The sequence below is a fragment of the Gouania willdenowi genome, unplaced genomic scaffold, assembly GCF_900634775.1.
Source record: "Gouania willdenowi unplaced genomic scaffold, fGouWil2.1 scaffold_1_arrow_ctg1, whole genome shotgun sequence".
Lineage (NCBI taxonomy): Eukaryota > Metazoa > Chordata > Actinopteri > Blenniiformes > Gobiesocidae > Gouania > Gouania willdenowi.
In genome coordinates this window covers 420,600-442,680 of record NW_021144952.1, presented here as the reverse complement: position 1 = coordinate 442,680, position 22,081 = coordinate 420,600, and the positions used below count along the sequence as shown (strand labels likewise).

The window sequence follows — 22,081 nt, the reverse complement described above, 5'->3', positions numbered from 1 at the left end:
CAGATTATATACACTGATTCTAGGAGCTAAGGCTAACTATTGTGAATCATTCTTTAGGGAACTAGACTAGTTAGTACATGTGTACATGCACGCACGCACACACACACACACACACACACACACACACACACACACACACACACACACACACACACACACACACACACACACACACACACACACACACACACACACACACACTAAAATCCCAACAATCAGATTCCCAGTGAACAAAATTCCAATTCTCATTTTTCTTTTATTGATCATATGCCAACACAGTTTCATCAACTTATTGATACAAACATATTTGTTACCAAAACATAATGGTTTCCCCTGTGCAGGAGCTCTGAGGTTCATGAACATATCATTAAGATAACAAAAAGAAGTGGAAAGTGTCCAAATCAAACAAAGGACAAAGACCTTTTCCTGCTTGTGCTGCTCTGTGTGTTTCATCCTTCTTTACCTGATAACTGTTCACCTGTACCACATAACAATAGTCTCATCTTATCCTTGGCTCTGAAAATGTTTTCTATGATTTGTTTTTAAGGACAGAATTTAAAATGAATAAAACCTGAGCTGATACATTACTGGTTTGAACAACTGTTGATGAAGGCCATGAAGTTTCTGTTTAAATGTTTTTCATTGTTTAGTGAAACCAGTTCCTCAGGTTAAGATGAGGAGGCCCAACCCGTCTTTATATTTAGAGACTTCTCAGAATGTCTTTGGCATCTGACAGCAAGTTAAGGCCAATTTATTTCTATTCACAAAGTAACACAATGTGCTTCACAGGAGGTCAGGTGATCTTAACACTGCAACATAAGCTTTACACCCAGAGCAGAGCTGCTACGTCAGAAATACCTGGATGTATACGAGTAAACATAAAGAGGAAACAACACGTATTTAATGGCAAAAGGTTAGGTTAAAATTAGCAAAATGATAAAATAAAGATATATTTATTTGCAAAAGGAAAGTTAAAATTTAAAAAGTGTCAAAAATCGGACAAATTAAGTTGTAAAATGGCCTGAGAAAATTAAGTAAAAAAGGGTTAAAAAGTTTCCCCATTTTAAGGTTTCCTGGGGAATAATATTTCATATTAAGACATAAAGAGACACATGTTCAGAATTACCAACACATAAACAGCCACGTTAGTGACTTAACGGCTTAGTTATGGTTTTAGTAAATATTTGCAAATCTAATTTTGGTAGCCTCAGAGAAGAAAAATCACCCCCCCAACAAGATCTTTGGGCTCACCCTGGTATTTAATGGATTAGGAATTTCTCCAAAAATAGAGCAGTGTATTTCAACTTTGAAATGTCTCGTAATTGGGGGGGGGGGGGGGGGGGGGGGGGAGAGAAAAAAATGATTAAAATTCTATTTTTGAAAATGTTTTGATCTATCATTTTCCAAATACACATCACACACAATAAATATCAAATAACTATCTTATACTTAAACTTTATCAAATATACTCTAGTTTAAATAAAATGCAGAATAAATATATGAGGTGGTGCACTTGTCACTTTGTGCACTAATCCTGGCTACTCTGTATATGTAACACACTTTAATAAACATGATCAAAAACAAATTTTAAAAGAAAAAAAAATGTTTCTGAGGTTGCTCAGCATTTGTAATAACAAAATGGGGTCACAAACCAAAAAAGGTTGGGAACCTTAGCAATAGATGCTCCTAAACAGCATCTTGCATTGGGTCCCCACGAAGTTATAAACGGCCCTGCCCGTTAGTCTCGTCTCAGCCCTAATCATGACATCATTTCTGTTGTGATCTGACATGACTTGACATGACTTGATCAATCAATCTATAAAGATTGATTGATCAATTTTAGTTGTTGAGCTATACCTGCTTTATTTGTTCAGTGCTGTCGAGGAATAAGACTCAGTAGTTTGTAGTTTGCATGAGAGAAGACGCCTCCAACGTAGTTGAAAGAGAGGTTCTGGGCCTCTACAGGGTGTGCGGAATAGAGCCGACGACACTATGGGAGTGTGACTCCGGTTAGAGAGTCACGGAGGAAGTTCAGGATTTATAAAGGCTTTACTTGGAAGAACTTGATTATTTCTCATGTACACACGTCTTCCATGGAACAGGAGAGAAACACTCACATGCAGCTCTGCAGCTGGTCAACATGCAACACACTCTGCTCATGCATGCAGCAGGAAGAGCTCAGCTAAAATACTTTCCTCTTAAAGGGCTAGTAACAACATAACTGAAAGTGAAACTAAACACATATATAACAGGGCTTTCCAACATAGTGTTTTTTGGTGTGTGTGTGTGTGTGTGTGTGTGTGTGTGTGTGTGTGTGTGTGTGTGTGTGTGTGTGTGTGTGTGTGTGTGTGTGTGTGTGTGTGTTCTGAACACTGAACTGTGGATGAGGCACAAAAAAACGACGGAGTCAGATAGTCAGACGATTACTTGTATCAGGGTTATTGATTAATGACATGTATCAGGGTTATTGATGATTTAGTAAATCTATTCATATGAAGTAATGAAAGAAACAAATTTAATTATGTCCAGGTCATGTGAAACACCAGCATTAAAAGTTCTATGCTGACAATACATAACACTAAGAACACCAAACAGCAGCAGAGTCCCAGAGACACACTTTCAGCTCTGGATCACAGACCAGTCTGTCCATTAAAGTGAACATAGTTTACATCTTTATAAGCTGCAGTTTTTTGTTTTTTTGTTGTTACTGTTACGCCTCCGATCACAGGACCTAACCTAAGAGCTGACCATTTGGAAGGCTGCAGGAAGTCCATAACAAAATACCAACAATCAGATTCCCAGTGAACAAAATTCCAATTTTCATTTTTCTTTTACTGATCGTATGCCAACACGTTGGAACGGTTTCATCAACTTATTGATACAAACAGATTTGTTACCAAAACTATAATAATAATAATGGTTTCCCCTGTGCAGGAGCTCTGAGGTCCATGGACATATCATTAAGATAACAAAAGGAAGTGGAAAGTGTCCAAATCAAACAAAGGACAAAGACCTTTTCCTGCTTGTGCTGCTCTGTGTGTTTCATCCTTCTTTACCTGAGAACTGTTCACCTGTACCACATAACAATAGTCTGATCTTATCCTTGGCTCTGAAAATGTTTTCTATGAGTTGTTTTTAAGGACAGAATTTAAAATGAATAAAACCTGAGCTGATACATTACTGGTTTGAACAACTGTTGATAAAGGCCATGAAGTTTCTGTTTAAATGTTTTTCATTGTTTAGTGAAACCAGTTCCTCAGGTTAAGATGAGGAGGCCCAACCCGTCTTTATATTTAGAGACTTCTCAGAATGTCTTTGGCATCAATTTATTTCTATCGCACTTTCTGTTCACAAGGTAACTCAATGTGCTTCACAGGAGGTCAGGCTTTGGACTTTATCTTAACACTGCAACATCAACGTTACACACAGAGCAGAGCTGCTACGTGAGAAATACCTGGATGTATACTAGTCACACCAGTCACACTCAACCGTCCCATGATGCATTGCGAGTGGAATGTAAAATGGTCCTGGGACCGATGTCACGTACTGAGTTTACCTCCGTGCAGAGATTTTCTTAAAATCTTAGTACGTGACTGCTACGAACTGAGATGTACCCGTGCTGGATTAAACTGATTTTAAAAAATGAAGTTACATTAGGTAAACTGTTATTTACTGCAATGTATATTATAATCATGTTTTTTGGAAAACAAGTTATTTCTTTTTGTATGGAGTTTTATTATAATATATTATAATCCTGCTCATCCAAAGAGCCAGACTGTTGAAAAATACCTTTGAAAGAGCCACAATCTAGAGGGGTCATCCATGTCATTTCAACAAATGGTCCACACACTTAGGTCTAAAAAGATTCTGAAATGTTTACCAATTGTTCTGTGATTATTAAATGGGCACCCTGTATATTTCTAGTTTGATTGGATGAAACCTTTTTGAGATATGGACAATTTATTAAGTGTGGTATGTGTCGATTTTTGTTTTGTTTTCTTCTATATTCTGCTTCCAATTTCTCAGGAACTACAAAACATAGGAAACTGAGATTTGATATAGTAATACGGCTCTACCTATTCACTCAGAATATACAAAAAGATCTGCTATACATCTTATCTGGTAGACATGCCAGCTCCTTAAAATTGGAAAAAGGTTTGTTGGTGTTTGGGGATGGAACATGTTTGGGTCTTCAGTAAACAACTTGGGGATATTTCACCACTCACACATATTGAAAATCCTTTACATGACCCCATTGTATCTTGTCTCTGTGTCTTGAAATCATTCGTTATTAGTTTTTCTCGAGTATCATAAGAAATATCAAAACCATTTTCTCTTTTTTGGGGGGGTATTTTTTCAATTTCATACTTTATGAGGTACAGCTTCTTGTGATGGAAGCATATATAGTAGCTTCTCTGTAGCTTCAAACCTGGTATCGTGATCCAAATTGCATTTGTTATTCTCTGATCAAAGGAACACTTTGCAAGGCTAGCAGCCATGATGATAACTTAACAAATGCAGAAGTCAAAACTGATTAAAATAAATATGCATTTCATATATGACCATATTAAGCCAACTGATGAGCACTCCTTTCCAGGAAATGTAGTTAAAAAGCCTGGAATGGATTTCTGCAATTTGGGAAAACCAGAATGTTTTTGGAAAAACAATTGATACAAAGTTAAAGTAGGATTGCTCAGCGATGCAGCAGAAATACAATTTCCAGAAAACCAATAACATATATTAGAAATTAAAATACTATACATACATTTTTGTGAAAGTATCATATTTTGTGAATAATGACCAGTATAATTATGAACATTTCATTGAACTGGTTTCTGATGCAGCATTTGATTACTGTTATGATAATGTTGATCTATAATAATGTATTTTGAAGAAAAAAGATGCAATGCTATATTTTTAATGTTACTTGAAAAAAAACTAATAAAAAAATTATTATAAGACACAGAGACAAGCTACAATGGCCTCATGTAAAGGATTTTCAATATTCACGAGTGGTGAAATAACCCGGAGTTTTAGGAAAAAATGTTTTTAAATTCTATTTTTGAAAATGTTTTGAATGATCAGTTTAAAAATACATATCACATACCTATCTTATACTTAAACTTTATCAAATATAAATCTAGTTCAAATAAAATGCAGGATAAAAATATATGAGGTGGTGCACTTGTCACTTTGTGCACTAATCCTGCCTACTCTGTATATGTAACACACTTTATTAAACATGATCAAAAACAAATTCTAGAAGATTTTTTTTTCTGAGGTTGCTCGACATTTATAAAACCAAAATTGGGTCACGAACCAAAAAAGGTTGGGAACCTCTGCAATAGATGCTCCTAAACAGCATCTATTGCATTGGGTCCCCATAAAGCTAGAAACGGCCCTGCCCGTTAGTATCATGACATCACTTCTGTTGTGATCTGACACTTTAATCTATAAAGACTGATTGATCAGTTTTAGTTGTTGAGCTATACCTGCTTTATTTGTTCAGTGCTGTCAATGAATAAGACTCAGTAGTTTATATTTTGCATGAGAGAAGACGCCTCCAATGTGGTGTTTTTTGGTGTTTTCAGTTTTCAGAATAAAAGCAGTTTTTAAAGCAGTTTGTGACGATTGGATCTTTACTCACCGACTGTTGAAGCTTCCTCACTCATCACTCAAAGACCTTCAGACGTCTCCAAACCTCCTGATTTATAACCTGTAGAAGCTCCCACTAACCATGGACTCACTCAGAAGTGAAAGTGTTGTGGAGATTCCAGTGATGTGACTATATAAAGACACACAAACCAGTAAAACCAGCTTCTTGCTGTCGTCGCTGATTCTCGTAAACACTTTTGATTAAATTCCTCGAATTGACATCACAGCTTTTTGTAAAGTGGCCTGTGCTCGTTGTTTCTACAGCAACTTTTAGTCCCAGAAGCTTCTTCACTGTTAAACTGGGAGTTGGTCTGGGGCTTATACTGGGGAGCTTTTAGCCTGGAGGAGGGAAAAGATTATGTTCAGATGAAGTTAGCATTTCCTGCCTGTGGGAGAAGTTAAGATGAAGGTTTTCTGAGATCCGAGAAACACGTTCATTATCTCTGATTAAACATGGCGGCGGTTAAAGTTTCTGTGCTTCCTCTGAGAAGAGAAGAAGAAAAAGAAGAGAGTTTTTCTGCTTTAATGACAGAAACAGTTCACTAGGAAAACATCAGGACAGTGTGTGACCACACAAACAGTAGATCACATGCAGCGATGGAAAGCACAGCAGTGAGTTAGTCTGTGTTATTTAGTAGGAGCGCCCCCTGCAGGTCTCAGGCCTCGTCTGCACCTTTACAACAAAAGAAAACCCTCGCACGCAGACATTTACAAACGTTTTCCACCACTGTTCAGCCAAATGTCATCACAAACAAAACAAATTTAAAAACAACAAACAAACATCGTCTCACATGGCTAATCATTCATTAGTCCATCTGTTTGTTTACTCCAGTAAACAATAAACATCTTTGGATCTTATTGGGTTTGTTCATACAATCACACAAACAAAGAACAAGTGCACAAACATCTTGTCATTTCTGTTGGTTAAAGGAAAGAAAACAAACAATCTTTCCATCTCTTCTTTGTTTGTTTGTTTGTTTGTTTGTTTGTTTGTTTGTTTGTTTACTTAAACATTAAACAAATGTCTTCACCTTTTCATCTGGTTGTTTGTTCATCAGTTCATTATTTATGGACAGCACGTGCACGAGAAGCAGGAAATGTCTCCACGAAACTGACAACCATCCTCGCATCACGCAAGAGGTCAAAGGTCACCCTCAGGAAGTCAAAGGTCACCCGCAGGAGGTTGGTTCCTCCCAACGTGTCCCTCGGTTCTGACCAGAGTTCAGATCCTCCAGAGAAACGCGTCCAAAACCGCTCAGCAGAAAGTGTCAGTGCTGAAGGAGAGCTGCACCTACACACACACACACACACACACACACACACACACACACACACACACACACACACGCACACACACACACACACACACACACACACACACACACACACACTTTGTTCATTTGATCGATGAGTATTACCAATATTGTGGTTTATTTGTTCTCACCCGCTCCTCTTCGAAGCTGATCAGTCCTTCGTCGTCGTCGCTCTCTAGCTCCTCCTCCTGCTCCTCTTCTCCAATCAGAGCGCTGAGCTCCGTATTCGCCGGCCGAGGTTTGAGCAGAGCGACGATTCGCTGCAGGGAAGAGGGGCGGCCACCAGAGGGCGGGACTTCCTGCTGCTGCAGGTTGTCGCTGTGCTTCTTGGCGAAGATGACGAACACCTGTCGTGAAGGAGAAGCTAACGTCAGACGGTGCTGCACATGTTACGGCTAACAAGCTAACAGTGTGTGAGGAACATGTCTGACATTGTCCAGGGTGGTCTGACTGACGGAGTAATCCTGGATGTTCAGCACCTCCACCACCTGCTCCATCTTACTGAACACCTGGTCCAGGTCGATGCGCTCCGCCTTCAGCTGGAACTGCACCTTGGTGTGATGTCGCTCCTGCGGGCGCAGCACACACAGATGTCAGTTTAGGGGGGACGGTGGTAATGTATCCCCCCACTTTATGTTAAGGGTCATTTTGTCGTCACCACACACGTGTGTAGACCATTTAACACTCTGTCATAAACGCACAATCACACATATATTTTATTTATAATGTATTTGGTAACACTAAGTTTATTTGTTTTGGAAGCATTCTCAACGCCTCATCCCCCCAGAAACCCTGGCAGCGCCCCTGGGTGGGAATCATTCAAATTGTTGGCCCAGCTCTCAAAGTTTTTATTTAATACATGACAATCACAGGAAACATGAAATAAGTGCCGCAGATGCATTTTATAATGACCTTATCAATAGTAAAATCTATTCTAGCCATCGTCCCAAGTGCTTCTCAAAAGTCAATTTTACTAATAGTAATTGTTCCCCCATTTTTCAAAACAAACAAACACTCCTGAGGTTTGGCGGAGGCAGTGAGGCGTGTCACCAAGGTTACCGTTGCTTACCTTCAGCACGGCTTCTGGGAAGTTCCTGCTAAAGAAGCGAAGCACGTCCTTCACATTAGAGCTGCTCTTGGTCCTCACAGTGATCATGTAGCCATCTCCAAACCTAAATGACATCAGAGACCTTCAATAATGGACACAACATCTATTTACATTTACACACAAACTGGCTAGCTGGGTTTCCATTACAGATTTTCGCAAAATAAAAGCAATGTTTCTAAAGTTTCTACAAAGTCTATTTGCTATTTAACGTTGTTACGGCAGAATTTACGGTTGACCTCATTTAGTGACATGATTCATTGCTCTGGTTGAATGATGGAATCCAGGAGAAGCATTGATGATTTTATATAAAAAATGTTTATTCTAAACTAAGAAAAAAGGTACAAAATGGAACAAAGTGAAACAAAATTAGCGTCCGTCCAGGCGGACGTCCGAAAGAAGTGCCGCGCCCCGCTCCAACAGTTTCAAAGCTTAAGCTTTTTATACAGATAAGAAAAGGTCCCAACAGTGAGAGACAAAAGGGAGGGAGTCAGATGCCCATAGTGGAAATGTTGGAGGATGATGAAGATGTTATGAGAAGGTTTGGCTCCAGTCTTTATCTGTCTTGATAAGTGTGTGCGTCAGTGTATGTCTGCATGTGAGCAGAGATTCTGGCCTTGGCAGAGACTGTGCTGCACTGAGAATAATACGATCTGTACTGTTTAATCATGATTCAGCTGTTCAAAGGTGTAAAGAGTAATGGAGTCGTCATGTATTAAAACATGACAAATTGTACACATGAACATACATTTGAGGATATGATGATGAATATAAAAATTGCCATAACATTCCCCACTTTTGGTCGCCTCAACGACCAAATCAAGAAACAAAATTATTATATTCCACCTTTGCTGTCTGTCAGGGTTAACCATTAGCATCGTTATTGTCATACATTGGATATATTCTTCTTTTGTGAGGCACAGATATATCAAGAAAAATGTGGAAATAAACTTCTTCATCATTATTATTAATGGCATGAATCATCAAAAATCATCCTTTATTACATCTAGATAAGCAAAAATCATCATTTGCATCAAGGACATCACTCGTCTTCATCGGCTGAGTTCAGTGGTAACTGGGGTAACCAATAGCATCATGAGTGAAGAACCTTGAGTATTTTCCTCAATCGTAGCAGAAGGGTTTATGACTGTATTCCTGAAGCTAGGTGTGAGGTTGTCCTCCCTCAACCTAGCTATGAGCATTTGGTGTGGCTTATAAACAAAGCTAGGCCCTTGTTTTAGAGCGTTTTCTTGTGTGTGTGTCTCAGTGGCCTTGTCGGTTCCCCCTTCATTGTTCGGTCAGCCTCCGTCTCAGCATCAGCTGGTCTCGGCAATCATCTTGGATCCATGTCGCCCGCTGTGCGACCTTCACTGCCGTGTGGGTCGTTCATTTCGGTCGGCGTTGTAGATGATTGGTTGTTGTCTGAGGAAGGGTAGTCTCCACACACCTGGCAACCTCTCTTGGGATCGGAAGGTACCTGAACAGAAGAGGGGGAAAAACACCGAAACAGAACTCTTGGGATTGGCTGGTACCTGAACACAGGCGCGATCCCACTACTGAGGCTTTAGCTGGTACCTGGTACCTGGTAGGCTTTAGCTGGTACCTGGACAGAAAAAAGGGGGGGGGGGGAAACAAAACAGAACAAAACAAAACAAAATAAAATAAAATAAAATAAAATAAAATAAAATAAAATAGAATAAAATAGAATAGAATAGAATAGAATAGAATAGAAGTTTAGGGGTGTTAGGTTTAGTTAACTAACTAAATGAATAGTTAGTATGGCCAGGAAGGCAGAGACAGGTCAGAGGTCAGGATCTGAGAGCTTTTCAGATCCTAAAAGGTGCTGCTGCACAATCACACAATGGTTAGGTGTGGGTTAGTGAGCTTTTAGCCATGCTAGCTCAATGTTATCTGTAGCATTCGCACGCGAGTGGGAAAATATGAGGCTGAAAGAAAAGCAGGAAGTATTAATTCGATTTTCTTTTCCTGGAGTAAGAAGAAGCATAGCTGGAGTTGCAGTGATTATCTGTGGTACATCTACTTACCTGGTGAGAAGCAACAATTTGAGAACCACTGTTTACAAGGACATGCAAGTCGGACGGAGAAGGACATGCAAGTCAGACGGAGAAGTGTGGAGTGTGATTACATGTCTTCTCAAGATGAATACATACAATTGGGAGACATGGAGATGTGAGAAAGCTAAATGAGTTTAACCAAATAAATAAATAATGTTATTTATTTATTTAAATTGTTTGTTTCATTTTTCGTTGCTATCTCTTATTTGTGAAGGAGAAATCTTATTCTATCCTTTATTTATTCTGAATAATGTTAACACTCCACACCTATTCACATAGCCTAATTCTTTTATAGAGCTGAATTTGTCAGTTCATTTATTTCATTCATTTCCCTCATAATTATTATTTGAGATGTAATTTACTTAGTTTTGAAGGTCAATTGGTGGCAAAAGTGTCTCCTATTCTGTGTCTGAACCAGAGTTCAGCGAGATTATTGGCCCTTTAAGGTTAGACAGAATTAAAGTTAAGTTGAGTCGAACAATCATATTGTCTTTTGCTCTCTGTATTTATCCCATTCGTAGGGGTGACGAGCCCCAGCACGGTTTGGAGAGCTTCCTTAAATGCTTGGAAGTTACTTAACTTTAAACTATCTCTTATTTCAATCAATTATCAAGAATTTCAGGAGGACCCTTTTTAAATCTCAGGCGACCCAGATTGGGCCACCAACCCAATGTTGAGAACACTTAATTTTTCCCTTAAAAGTGTCTAAACCCAGTGAAGGTGTTTTATGGTCTTGCACGCTAAGTGCTGTTGGAACAAGAAGAAAATGGTTGGAGGGTTTTGGGGTATATTATTTTCCTATGATAAAATATAAATCAAAAATCAGAGGGACGTTGGCCCCTCCCTTCCCTTTTTTACATAAGAATACATTTGGATTCTTAAAACCATATGATAAATATCATTGGAAAATCACTTATCTGATCATTTTGGATGTGTCTCCGTTTTCCTCTCTCTTGTGTCCACCTGCCTTTGTGCCCTCCAACCTCCTCGACCTCCTTCTCCTCAGCCATAAAGGTCAAAGCCAAGGTCAACTGTACGCTCCTTTTGGAAATTTGAAGATCTGTCCCCACTTTTGCAGTTGGATTGGAAGTTGCTGTAGTCTCTGGAATAGATATTATGTTAGAACATCCACAATATGTCATATTGTCACGTGTCTATTTCAATCTATTTCCCCTTTGCTTCCCAGTTACAGTTATGGACAATACTTCCCTTTAATTCTCATCCTTCATCATAAGAAGCAGTGACCAGGCATGGCGGCGAAGAGGAAGGATCGGAGTCGAGAAGGCGGTGGCATTCTGTTAGGAAACACTCAGAAACAGAAAGAGAGGAAACCATTAAGACTTAACTGGATAATTTAAAATATCTCTTTTCTTTAGTTGGATCTGACTCGTCTCCTTACAGCGACCTGTATTGTGGAAAAAGCTACATAATAACAACAACTAAGACGAAGACGTAGACAAGTGCACACCACAACGAGTATACACATATAACAACAAAAAACATGGACACTGAACATGAACAGTAAGGTCAGTCAAGGTCAAAGCCAGTCATTCCACTGAAAGTGGTATCATATATAAAAACGTCGTTTGGTGTTTTTAAACACCCAGAAAAAAACCTTTAAAACCTGGTAACTTTTTAGAAGGCCCAAGGCCTAAAACCTTAATTTTTAACAAGCAGCAGTGTTTTCTGAACACCCCACTACATAATTGGCAAAAACAGGGAGAAGATCAAGTGCATCAGAACCCAGGAGGAAAAGAAGGTGAAACAGAGGAACATGTGTAGTCAAACAGCCATTCATCGGTCAATCACTCAATGACACGTCCACGGCACATTCGCACTCACAACGCGGTTCTCTCAGGCATACGTAACGTGTCATCATTCAGTCATTCATACACCGCACACGTTCATGCCTCAATTTTCACGTCCATGCATTCACAAGGTTTTGCTGCATAGTGTCTAAGTAGAATATAGGTCTCATCTAACCCACCAGCGGCGATAGCCAGTCCACCTCGTCTCTCGGGGTCAATGAGCTCTTATTGCCCCCCCATGCTTGGCAACCTTTTAGTGTTAATTAATTGCTTTTTACTGGTATTGTCTGATTACTAAGAGGTACGCTCCTTTTTACTTCCGCCTTGGCGGAGTCTACACTTAGAGTATTGTCCCTTGCAGTACTGACAGTCTACTAGCTGCTGATCAGGCAGAAATCGCACGGCCATGCACAATAACCAAACTCAACCCCGGTCCGCGGGGGAAACTCAACCGCTGTCCATCTCCAGAAATGTAAAAAAGAATCTCTGAATCAGCAGGAAACTCAACCACCGCTCTTGAAAAATAAGAGTTTGGGAATAACTCAACCACCATAAACTCCAGAAGTCTAAGAAAAAACCTCTGAATCGGCAGGAAACTCAACCGCCACTCTTGAAGAATAAGAGTTTGGGAATAACTCAACCACCATAAACTCCAGAAGTCTAAGAAAAAAACCTCTGAATCGGCAGGAAACTCAACCTCGGTCTGCAACCTGAGGGAAACTCAACTGTCAGAACTTTCTGGGCACCTCTAATATCACTCAACATTGAACGGAGCACGCAACCTCTAATAACCCTCACTCTAAGGGAACGTAGAAATTTGTTCAGAACGGTATTCGGTTACCAAGCATGTATCAAATCAGGTGGACTGCTATCCCCCGAAGAGTGCTTTCCCTAGCAAGGTTTATCCTTTTTCTGCACATTAAACTAGGACTTCTTGTTTGAAAAGTAATTGCCTATGTACTCATAGCAACTAATGGGACATTTTTTTCTCAGGAAAAATTTGGTACCCCCCCCCATGCTGTCGAGTGGCTTTGGGCCGGCCAGACAGTCCGACGCGGTTAAGGGGGAGGCGCGCAAAAATGAAAACAATGAATGTTGAACTAGGCTGTCTGTCGCAAGCAGCTTCAAAAAGGGTAAGGTACAGATTGTTTACGAGGGTATCGGTCAAAAAATGTCAAAATTTAAACTTGTTGAGGCTGCAGTCCTCAATCTCTGTCTCAATTTTCCTGAAATTGAGTAAAAACAAAAGAGAAAAAGAAGAATCGTTCAGAAATAACAAAGGAGAAAAACGTGTGAGCTCAAAAAAATCATGGCCAATAAAAATTAAAACTTCAGCTCCAAAAGCTGAGGCAACAGAGGGCTCTGTCTTCAGCGGATGTAACCATATCTTGCATTGTGGGGGGCCTCCCCTCAATCAAGAAAATAAATGAAAGAAAAGCAAACAAAAACAACCTTATCAGTAACACTATTTTCTTCCCCTTTGTTTGTTGTTTTCTCATAAAGGCCAAAGCAGTGTAAATAACTGAGCAACATAATGAATAAAAGCAAAGATAAATGATGGGCACACTTGATCTCATGTGGCAAACAGAAGGGTTCTGTGTGAAGTTCTGGTGGTCCTGTGTTTCTCATAGTTGTGAATGTGGGTGTGTGACTGTATGTCTGGTCTGTCTGGGTGTGAGAGAATAAATGAAAACAAAATAATCTAGTGCACAGTCAGAAGATAGAGGGGTTAGTATTGTGCGAAGGAGAAGCTTGTTGGCTATTTGCTAGTTGTCCCCCTCCATGCCAAAGTTCAAGGCTAAAGTGATTTAGCTCTGTGCGTGCGCGTGCCTGTGCGTGTGCGTGCGCACTACCACCAAAGGCTGTGGTGGACTTCTTGTGGCTTGGTATCCTTGTGGCTTTTGAAACAGTGTCTTTTTGGTGAAGATTTCCAGCAGACGTGTGACCAGTCTGCAGTTGCTGCCCATCATTCAGGCAGTAGTCGTGGCGTTTAACTCGCAACTCATTGGTGGGGGGAGTGTCCACTCCGACGCCCACAGGTTCTCAGTCTTTGATGATGGGGCATTGGCATGCGGCCCATTCATAGACGATGAAGAGTTGACTTGGGACTGAGCGAGTTATTTCAGCATTGCTTTGCTGAATGGGAGTTGAGTCCTTGAGTCCTGAAAGGTCACCGACCTTTGATTGTCCATTTCCTTCTGATGCTTGGTCCTTTGAATGATGTTGACATTCCATTAGCGTAAGAGTTGAAGGTGATTTCATTCTTTCATTGAAGATGTCGTTTCTTCAGGGGACAACCACAAAGCCAACAGAAACTAACAATTTAAATAATAAAAAATGATAATGATGGTAACAGTAATATTAAAATAAAATAAAATGAAATACTGTATTCATCTGTGTGTGTGTGTTTGAGTGTGTGTTGCCCATCAAACATGAAATCAAAATAAAATAAAAATAGTGTCTGTGTGTAATGGCACTATTCTGTAGGCACAGGAGAGGTGAGAAATCACAATGTTGTGTCACAAGTGTGTAGTGCACTAAACTGGCCAGTGAGGGGCGCCACCTCTCTCTTGGGATGGGTGTGGCTGTGCGTGTGCGTGCGCCCGTGCGCGTGCCTGTGTGTGTGCTCTCTCTCTCCCTTTCTCTCTCTCTGTACGTGTGTGTGTGTGTGTGTGTGTGTGTGTGTGTGTGTGTGTGTGTGTGTGTGTGTGGTCACACGTCCAAAAAAAAAGAAAAACACAGCAGCGACGTGTGTGTGTTTGGCTCTCTGTCTTTCTCTCCCTTCCTCAAAAGCTGACACTCGTCCAAATGAAAGCATTAAAGCCAAGCCAAAGGGAGAAATCTGATTCCACGTTTAAACAAAATAAAAACAAAGATAAAAAAAAAAAAAAAAAAAAAAAAAGTAAAACTCGCCTGAAAGCATGATCTGAGTTCACATCATATCAAGATTGTAAATGCGTATGCATATATTATTTGTTTATTGGGTTGTTCATCTGTTTGATTCACAGAAACACAATTTAGGTTAGATTTGGGGTTTTAATCTATTTTGCTTTCGGTACAGAGGTGAACTCAGATCATGGCACCGCTGGGATGTTTTGGAAACTTTGGTTGCCCGTCTATCTATGGTCAGGACCTCACAGGCTGTGGGTGTCCGAACAAAACCAAAGTAAATAATGACCAGCCGTATTTTATGCCTAAACAAAATATCCGAGCCCGAAGAAAACCAGAGAGAACCTACAGCATTAAAAAGCATAGAACCTCAACCATTTGAGCCCTTCTCATGGCAGTTCACTGCGTCAAAACACAGAACAGCTGAGGATCAAAATCAAAGCTCAAAGCTGAAAATCGATACAATGCTTGACTGGTTCCAAAAAAAAATCAACACAGAGCGAATATATATATATTTATAAAGGCAGCTTTACCTTAGTCCGAATTGGTGTTTGCGGTTCAACCGATGGTTCGTGCTCCAGTCTCTGTCCGAGGGCGGACCACCGCGGGCCAGCCCCGGGGCTTCAAATGTGTCGACCCAGTGCTGGTCCACGATCGACGCCCCACAGAGCAGAAGATGGATTCAGTTCGTCGACGCCAATTGTTACGGCAGAATTTACGGTTGACCTCATTTAGTGACATGACTCATTGCTCTGGTTGAATGATGGAATCCAGGAGAAGCATTGATGATTTTATATAAAAAATGTTTATTCTAAACTAAGAAAAAAGGTACAAATTGGAACAAAGTGAAACAAAATTAGCGTCCGTCCAGGCGGACGTCCGAAGGAAGTGCCGCGCCCCGCTCCAACAGTTTCAAAGCTTAAGCTTTTTATACAGATAAGAAAAGGTCCCAACAGTGAGAGACAAAAGGGAGGGAGTCAGATGCCCATAGTGGAAATGTTGGAGGATGATGAAGATGTTATGAGAAGGTTTGGCTCCAGTCTTTATCTGTCTTGATAAGTGTGTGCGTCAGTGTATGTCTGCATGTGAGCAGAGATTCTGGCCTTGGCAGAGACTGTGCTGCACTGAGAATAATACGATCTGTACTGTTTAATCATGATTCAGCTGTTCAAAGGTGTAAAGAGTAATGGAGTCGTCATGTATTAAAACATGACAAATTGTACACATGAACATACATTTGAGGATATGATGATGAATATAAAAATTGCCATAACAACGTGTTTCCATTGAAGGTTGTTTTGGTGCCTCATAACTGAAGATGGACGCTCCAAACCTCCTCATAACACTCTGCATTCCTTTGTTGATAATTTTTAAGTATAATGCTTAGAAATGTCTTGATCTCCTCTTCTGTCCTCACGTACCGTGTCATGTGACCAGATACATCATGTCATGTGACGTGTATTTGCGGAAAAAGTGTTTCCATTGTGCTTTTGCGATACATTTTATTATTATTATTATTTTTTTTATTGAAATATTTATATTTTGTGCATTTCTAAGAGTAATGAAAACACAACTAAAGAGAGCAGAGCCTCTGTGTGATGCTGCAGTGACTTCAGTGGTGTTAGAAACCAGCTGGTAATTGTGTTAACTGGTGATGAAGTGTTAGAAGTCCGACATCAGTTAACACGGGCACCGGTTTGAGCAGAACAGCAGTGACGATGAGGACTCCTCACCTGTTCTTCAGGTGCTGTATGCTGCCCAGACACTTGAACCTGCCGTTCACCATGATCCCCAACCGAGTGCATAGGGCCTCGCACTCCTCCATGCTGCAGAAAAAACACACACATCGCATCAACACACACACACACATTGCATCAGCACACACACATACACACATTAACACACACACAGGGTGAGGCGGCGCACCTGTGTGATGTCAGCACCACTGAGCGTCCTGTCTTTATGATGTCGAGGATCAGGTTCCAGAGGAACCTGCGAGCCCTCGGGTCCATCCCAGTGGTCGGTTCATCCTGGAAACATCAGAGAGCAGGTATATCACTTCAACTGGTTGTCATAACAACTGGTGACTCTTTACTGCTGTCTGACCCACTCATTCATCACAGCACATTAACAACGTTCATTTACAGCTTTCCCTACATCTGTCAGTCACAGGATAACATGATGACCAGTCAGAGCCTAACAGCAGCTGCTCCTACACACAGCACAAGGACCAACATGTCAGACTGACTTTGATGGAGTCCTCACCAGGAAGACGAGTGACGGGTATCCGATCAGAGCGATGGCGGTGGACAGCTTGCGTTTGTTTCCTCCACTGTAGGTACAGGAAGGTTTGTCTGCGTACTTTGAAAGCTCCAGTTTGTCTAAAGCCCAGCTCACAACCTGCAGAGAGGAAGAGCAGGTTAGACTCATCTGTGGAGGAGACGTCCACCACCAGGGGGCGACGCCTGCTCCCGATCGCTATAATAAACGCCACGATAAACGTGGGTGTGTGTGTGTGTGTGTGTGTGTGTGTGTGTGTGTGTGTGTGTGTGTGTGTGTGTGTGTGTGTGTGTGTGTGTGTGTGTGTGCCTCTCTGTGTGTTTGTATTGTCAAAAAAGGTGGTAAGATCAGTGTGTCTCTTGTTCACTGGATGGACATGATGAGCTGAGATGCCTATTACTCTTTAGATACCAAAGAGAATGGTTTAATAAAGCAGTTTTTATACGTTATCCTTTGTTTTTTAAGCTTTGCTGTTACGAAAATATGCAAGTACAAATTAATCTATCTTAATCAATGTAACTTTTCACATAATCGATGTATATTAACACTAGAAGTCCCACAGAGGTGTCAAATGAACTTTTTACCTATAAAACCCAGAGAGGTGTCATTTGACCCAAAGAGAACACAAAAATTATTTATTTTTAATGACAGTGTGGTGTGAGAAATGTGCAAAAGAACAACTGTGATTTGTTTTCAATGGTTTTTATTTAGAAGAATCTCCTTCATCCTCTTATTGAGACTCGTGACATACTTGGCACTGCCACGGTATCTCTCTCCTACATTTGCCACATGTGTATTTGTGGCAATGAACACATCGCACAGTTGCGCGATTGCTCTTGCAGCAATGGTTGATCTGACACTTAGCCCTTTTCCCAGGGCCAGGTGTAGGCGGTTGTTGTTGGCGCAGTTGCTCTTTGAGTGCCTTCTTTTCACTCACATGAGAGTTAGCCAACTCTCTTGCTAGCTGAACCAGGAAGTCCACCCGTCTCTCCTGCACCCCGGTGCATGCTTGATAAAGCAGATGTGCATTGAGTGCCGCCATGTCGATCATGTTGTAGAACACGGCGACTGGCCATCGCCGTGTTCCTGTGCGCACACTGTACTCCCGCACCATCTGGTCCATCACATCCACTCCGCACTTTGTGGTGTTGTATTGGGTGATGGTGTTTGGCTTCCTTTTGATGGTTTCCTCAGTCTCAACCACGCTGTGCATGCTGCTGAGAATGTAGACGGTCTTTTTTCGTTTGGGCGCATACACCGTCAGCGTGGCACCAGTGGTGGAAAACACCTAAAAAAGAAGAAATTGTTGTTATTATAGCGGTTTTAAACACAATGACACACTCAGAGGTGTTGATGGAATAAAAAAGACCAACAACATACCTGAGTGGTGAATTCCTTGCGGTCCATCTTTCTAGTTGACTGAGGAATTTCCCGGCGAATCTTGTTGACTGTCCCGAGGATGGTGGTTTTCCGGCTGAGCAGTCGTCGTGCAAGTGTCAGTGATGTAAAGAAATTGTCCGTGGTGACCGTCCTGCCTTTGTCCATAAATGGTTCCATCAGCTTCATCACCACACTCTCAGAAAGTCTCTCCTCACTGGGACGACTGGGGTCCTTTCCAAGATATGGGAGGACATTGCAGATGTACTTTGTTTTCAAATCACAAGCCACCCAAAACTTTATGCCAAATTTGTCAGGTTTTGTTGCAATGTACTGCAGGAAACAGCAGCGAGTCTTCGATGGGAAAAGCTGTTCATCAATTGTGATGTGTCGACCAGGGTTGTAGCATGTGATGCAGTTGGTAACAAACGATCCCCACACATCCGAAATTGCAGCAAACTTATCTGTCTGCACTCGCTCACTGCGCGTAAACATGTCATCAAATCGTAGGTGACGCATGATGTCTTGGAAACGGTTTCGTGACATAATTCCAGTGATAAGTGGGTTTCCCAGGCATGCTGACCAGCTGTCACGCAGAGATGGAACCTTGGTCACCCCCCTCAAAATAATAACAGAAATAAATGCCATTAGTTCATGGAGGATCATGAACCAGTCCGTCTGCTCCGTTTGCCGTGCATGCTGAATAGTCCATTCTTGAATGGGACGGAGCATGCCAACAGTAATGAAACAGAGGAAGCTCTGAAGGCGACTCCTGATTCTTCTTCTGGCCTTTGCTGTTGGCTCTCCATCTGCAGCGTACGGTTCCATTGGAGTGAAACGGAGAATTGTACCCACATGTTCTTCATGCCACACTGTGCCCTCTTTCGCCGTCTCTGTGGGCTCACTCTCCAACCGAGCTCTCTTTTCCAGATGAGGAGCAGTCGCGTCATCTGCAATGTGAACAAATTCAAATTATTCTTTTCTTCGGTTTTAAATAAAAATAAAGTCAGGAAATGAAAATAGGATGTTTGGGAAATCTAACCTGAAGACAGCTCAGAGTCCGAATCCGAATTTGGCTGAAGGTTTATGTCCTCCCCATCTGAGTCACAAGGGTTTGCATTGTTCAGGATCAATTCCAACGCTTCTTGAGTGGTAAACCTTCTCTGCATTTTGAGTAGAATAAGTGTGGAGTGTCAGCAGGTGGAAGCAGCCAGCTATTTATTCCCCACAGCACAAAAGGCTGCATGACAACATGGTATTCCAGGGGTGTCCAATTCCGGTCCTCGAGGGCCGCTAATCAGCACACCTTATTCAAATGATCATCCAGCTCTGCAGAAGCCTGATAATCATTTGAATCAGGTGTGTTGGAAGAGGTGACTCTGTTTCTTTCAATGTTTGTAGTCTGTGTTTGTTCTCCCCCAGCATCAAGCAGAACGAGTTAATAAACGGGGCATTGTGACTTTAGCTTCCAGGGCACTTCCCCCTAACATTCCAGACTTCCATTGTTAGAGTCAGGCTCTCCCCCCTGCTGATTTCTCAGGTGATTCATTTACAAATGAATAGATGCAAATTGTAGCCATCAGAGTCGTCAGTTTGGTCCTAGAGTTCATTTGACCCTGCTCTGGGACTTCTGGGGGGATATAGAAATCCCTGGGACTTCTAGTGTTAACTCATTCAGTGCCAGCCATTTTCAGATTTTCTACCCCCCTCAGTGCCAGCCGTTTTTGAGCATTTTGACTGATTTTAAAGATCCACAGAATATTTTCTACTATGACTATCTGAAATCTGACACCAGATTCTGAAAGATTGAAGCCTCTACTTTCATCAAGTTTGCTCGTTTCATTCTTTTCTAATCAGCCATTGAATAGAGCAAGTTTTACACAAATCTTCAGTTTCAGAGCAAAAAGAGAAAACAGCCTTTTTCTAAAAAAAAAAAAAACCCTGTCAGTGACTTTAAAGCTATTTTTTTCTGCTTTAGTGACAACTCTAACATCTGAGCAATGTTTCCTTATATAAAACAAAAAAAAAAAAAAACACTGACCGGGCTTTTGATGGCAAAATTATTATTATTTTGCTATGGTTCAGAGTTGAATTGAATTCTTACTGTATTTTGGCGTTCTCCAAGTTTCTCTCCCGTCAGTCTGCACACACGCAACTTCCTCTTCCTCCCGGACATGCAGAGTGTCACTGCTTGCCCTGTTTTTTTATTGTTTTATCCAGTGACGTGCCGTGACCACTAGGGCTGGGTAGGCACATTGCAAATCGAGACCACCAATGACAATTTCATATGTTTCTGCTGTCAAGTTTTAATTCAATTCAAATCAATTTTATTTGTATAAAGCAATTTCCAACAAAGTCATCTCAATGCACTTATCAAAATATAAAATTCATAATAAGAAAGAAAAAACCCAACAAGATCCACATGAACAAGTGTTTAGCCATCTAACAAAATCAACATCATAAACACCATTAAAGAAACATAAACAATTATTTAATATAGCCTCCATACTCTCTCAACAACATTTATTTCATGACACGGCAGCACATCTGTTGTTTTTGTTGGAAACACAGAAACACCGAGAAAATGACAACAACAACAACAACAACTTAGAACAGCCTCAGTGAGTAGCATCCACAAAGTCAATCCTTCCTTTTGTACCATTCACTGTGAAAAGTATGAAACATGTTCTGACCTTACCTTTGCTGAAGGTCTGGTAACTCAGGTGTTGGTCTCCATCTTTTAAAAGCTGTCGTTTTTCCTCAAAACAAAGTTTCTCTATCATCTCTAGCGCTGCCATCCTGACTGTAGCGTTATCCCGCCCACTAGTTAAAAAACGTAGCAGCAGCAGTCACGTGTCATCTATTCACTAATGTGCTGTGAACTTACGTATAGCATTTAGCATAGCGCAGTTACGTGCAAAGGCAGTTCTCTACGCTGCCTTTACACGTAAATGGCTGGCATCTTGGGGACCTGACTGCGCATGCGCAAACATGTAACATCACGCAATGGGAACGGAGGCAGAAGAGCGACGTGCTTTTGGGAGGGGGCGTGGCCTCCCTCTGCCTTACAGCGGAGCGAAAAAAAAAAAAAAAAGACTGTGCAGCTGTTCCAGGAAATAGCGCTGTTTAGTAATTTGGGCTATGAAACACACAAAATGCGGACACTTTCAAACTTATAGGTACTGTAGGCTATTGGAAATGGACAAATAAATAATTTATAATTAAAAAAAAAAAAAAAAAAAAAAAAATTATAATTAAATAATCAAAATATCAATTCACCCTTGGGTAGGCACTGCCTACCTTGCCTACCCTGACGTCACGTCACTGGTTTTATCTCACCATTGCCACACTATCCATGAGTTCCACACATGTTCTGGTCGAGTGTGTGCAGCTGTGCGCTCCTGGGAACGTCAGCTCTGTACGTAGCGCCATTTTCTGTCTCATAAACTCCTTTCCTCCTCTCCCTCTGAGCTCTGCTGAGCATGGATGATCTCTCATCCAAATGTGCGCTGCTACCTCCTACGTGTCACCTATTATTTTGCTATCCGGCTCACAGGCTGGGGGTACTTTGCATTAGAC

At 41.1% G+C, this 22,081-nt stretch overlaps 2 protein-coding genes across 5 annotated transcripts in view; both read right to left on the bottom strand.

Moving 5' to 3' along the window:
- Positions 1-22,081, bottom strand: part of LOC114458870 (kinesin-related protein 4-like) — a 168,696-nt gene that overhangs the window by 54,874 nt on the left and 91,741 nt on the right. For 2 of the 4 annotated variants that reach the window (XM_028441247.1, XM_028441248.1), the window contains exon 1: positions 5,648-5,777. The exons of the other annotated variants lie outside the window; for them this stretch is intronic. In XM_028441247.1, coding sequence (XP_028297048.1) covers positions 5,648-5,672 — 25 coding nt within the window. In that variant the 5' untranslated portion in view covers positions 5,673-5,777. Of the gene's footprint in view, positions 1-5,647; positions 5,778-22,081 lie in introns of those variants that run through there. 4 annotated transcript variants of the gene reach the window in all.
- The window catches only part of LOC114458869 (uncharacterized), a 218,649-nt gene continuing 202,700 nt past the window's right edge, over positions 6,133-22,081 (bottom strand). Inside the window, exons 12-18 of the mRNA XM_028441246.1 lie at positions 17,111-17,245; positions 16,772-16,875; positions 16,579-16,671; positions 8,038-8,140; positions 7,400-7,537; positions 7,100-7,315; positions 6,133-6,946 (exon numbers count right to left, since the gene is read on the bottom strand). Coding sequence (XP_028297047.1) covers positions 6,911-6,946; positions 7,100-7,315; positions 7,400-7,537; positions 8,038-8,140; positions 16,579-16,671; positions 16,772-16,875; positions 17,111-17,245 — 825 coding nt within the window. The 3' untranslated portion in view covers positions 6,133-6,910. The remainder of the gene's footprint in view (positions 6,947-7,099; positions 7,316-7,399; positions 7,538-8,037; positions 8,141-16,578; positions 16,672-16,771; positions 16,876-17,110; positions 17,246-22,081) is intronic.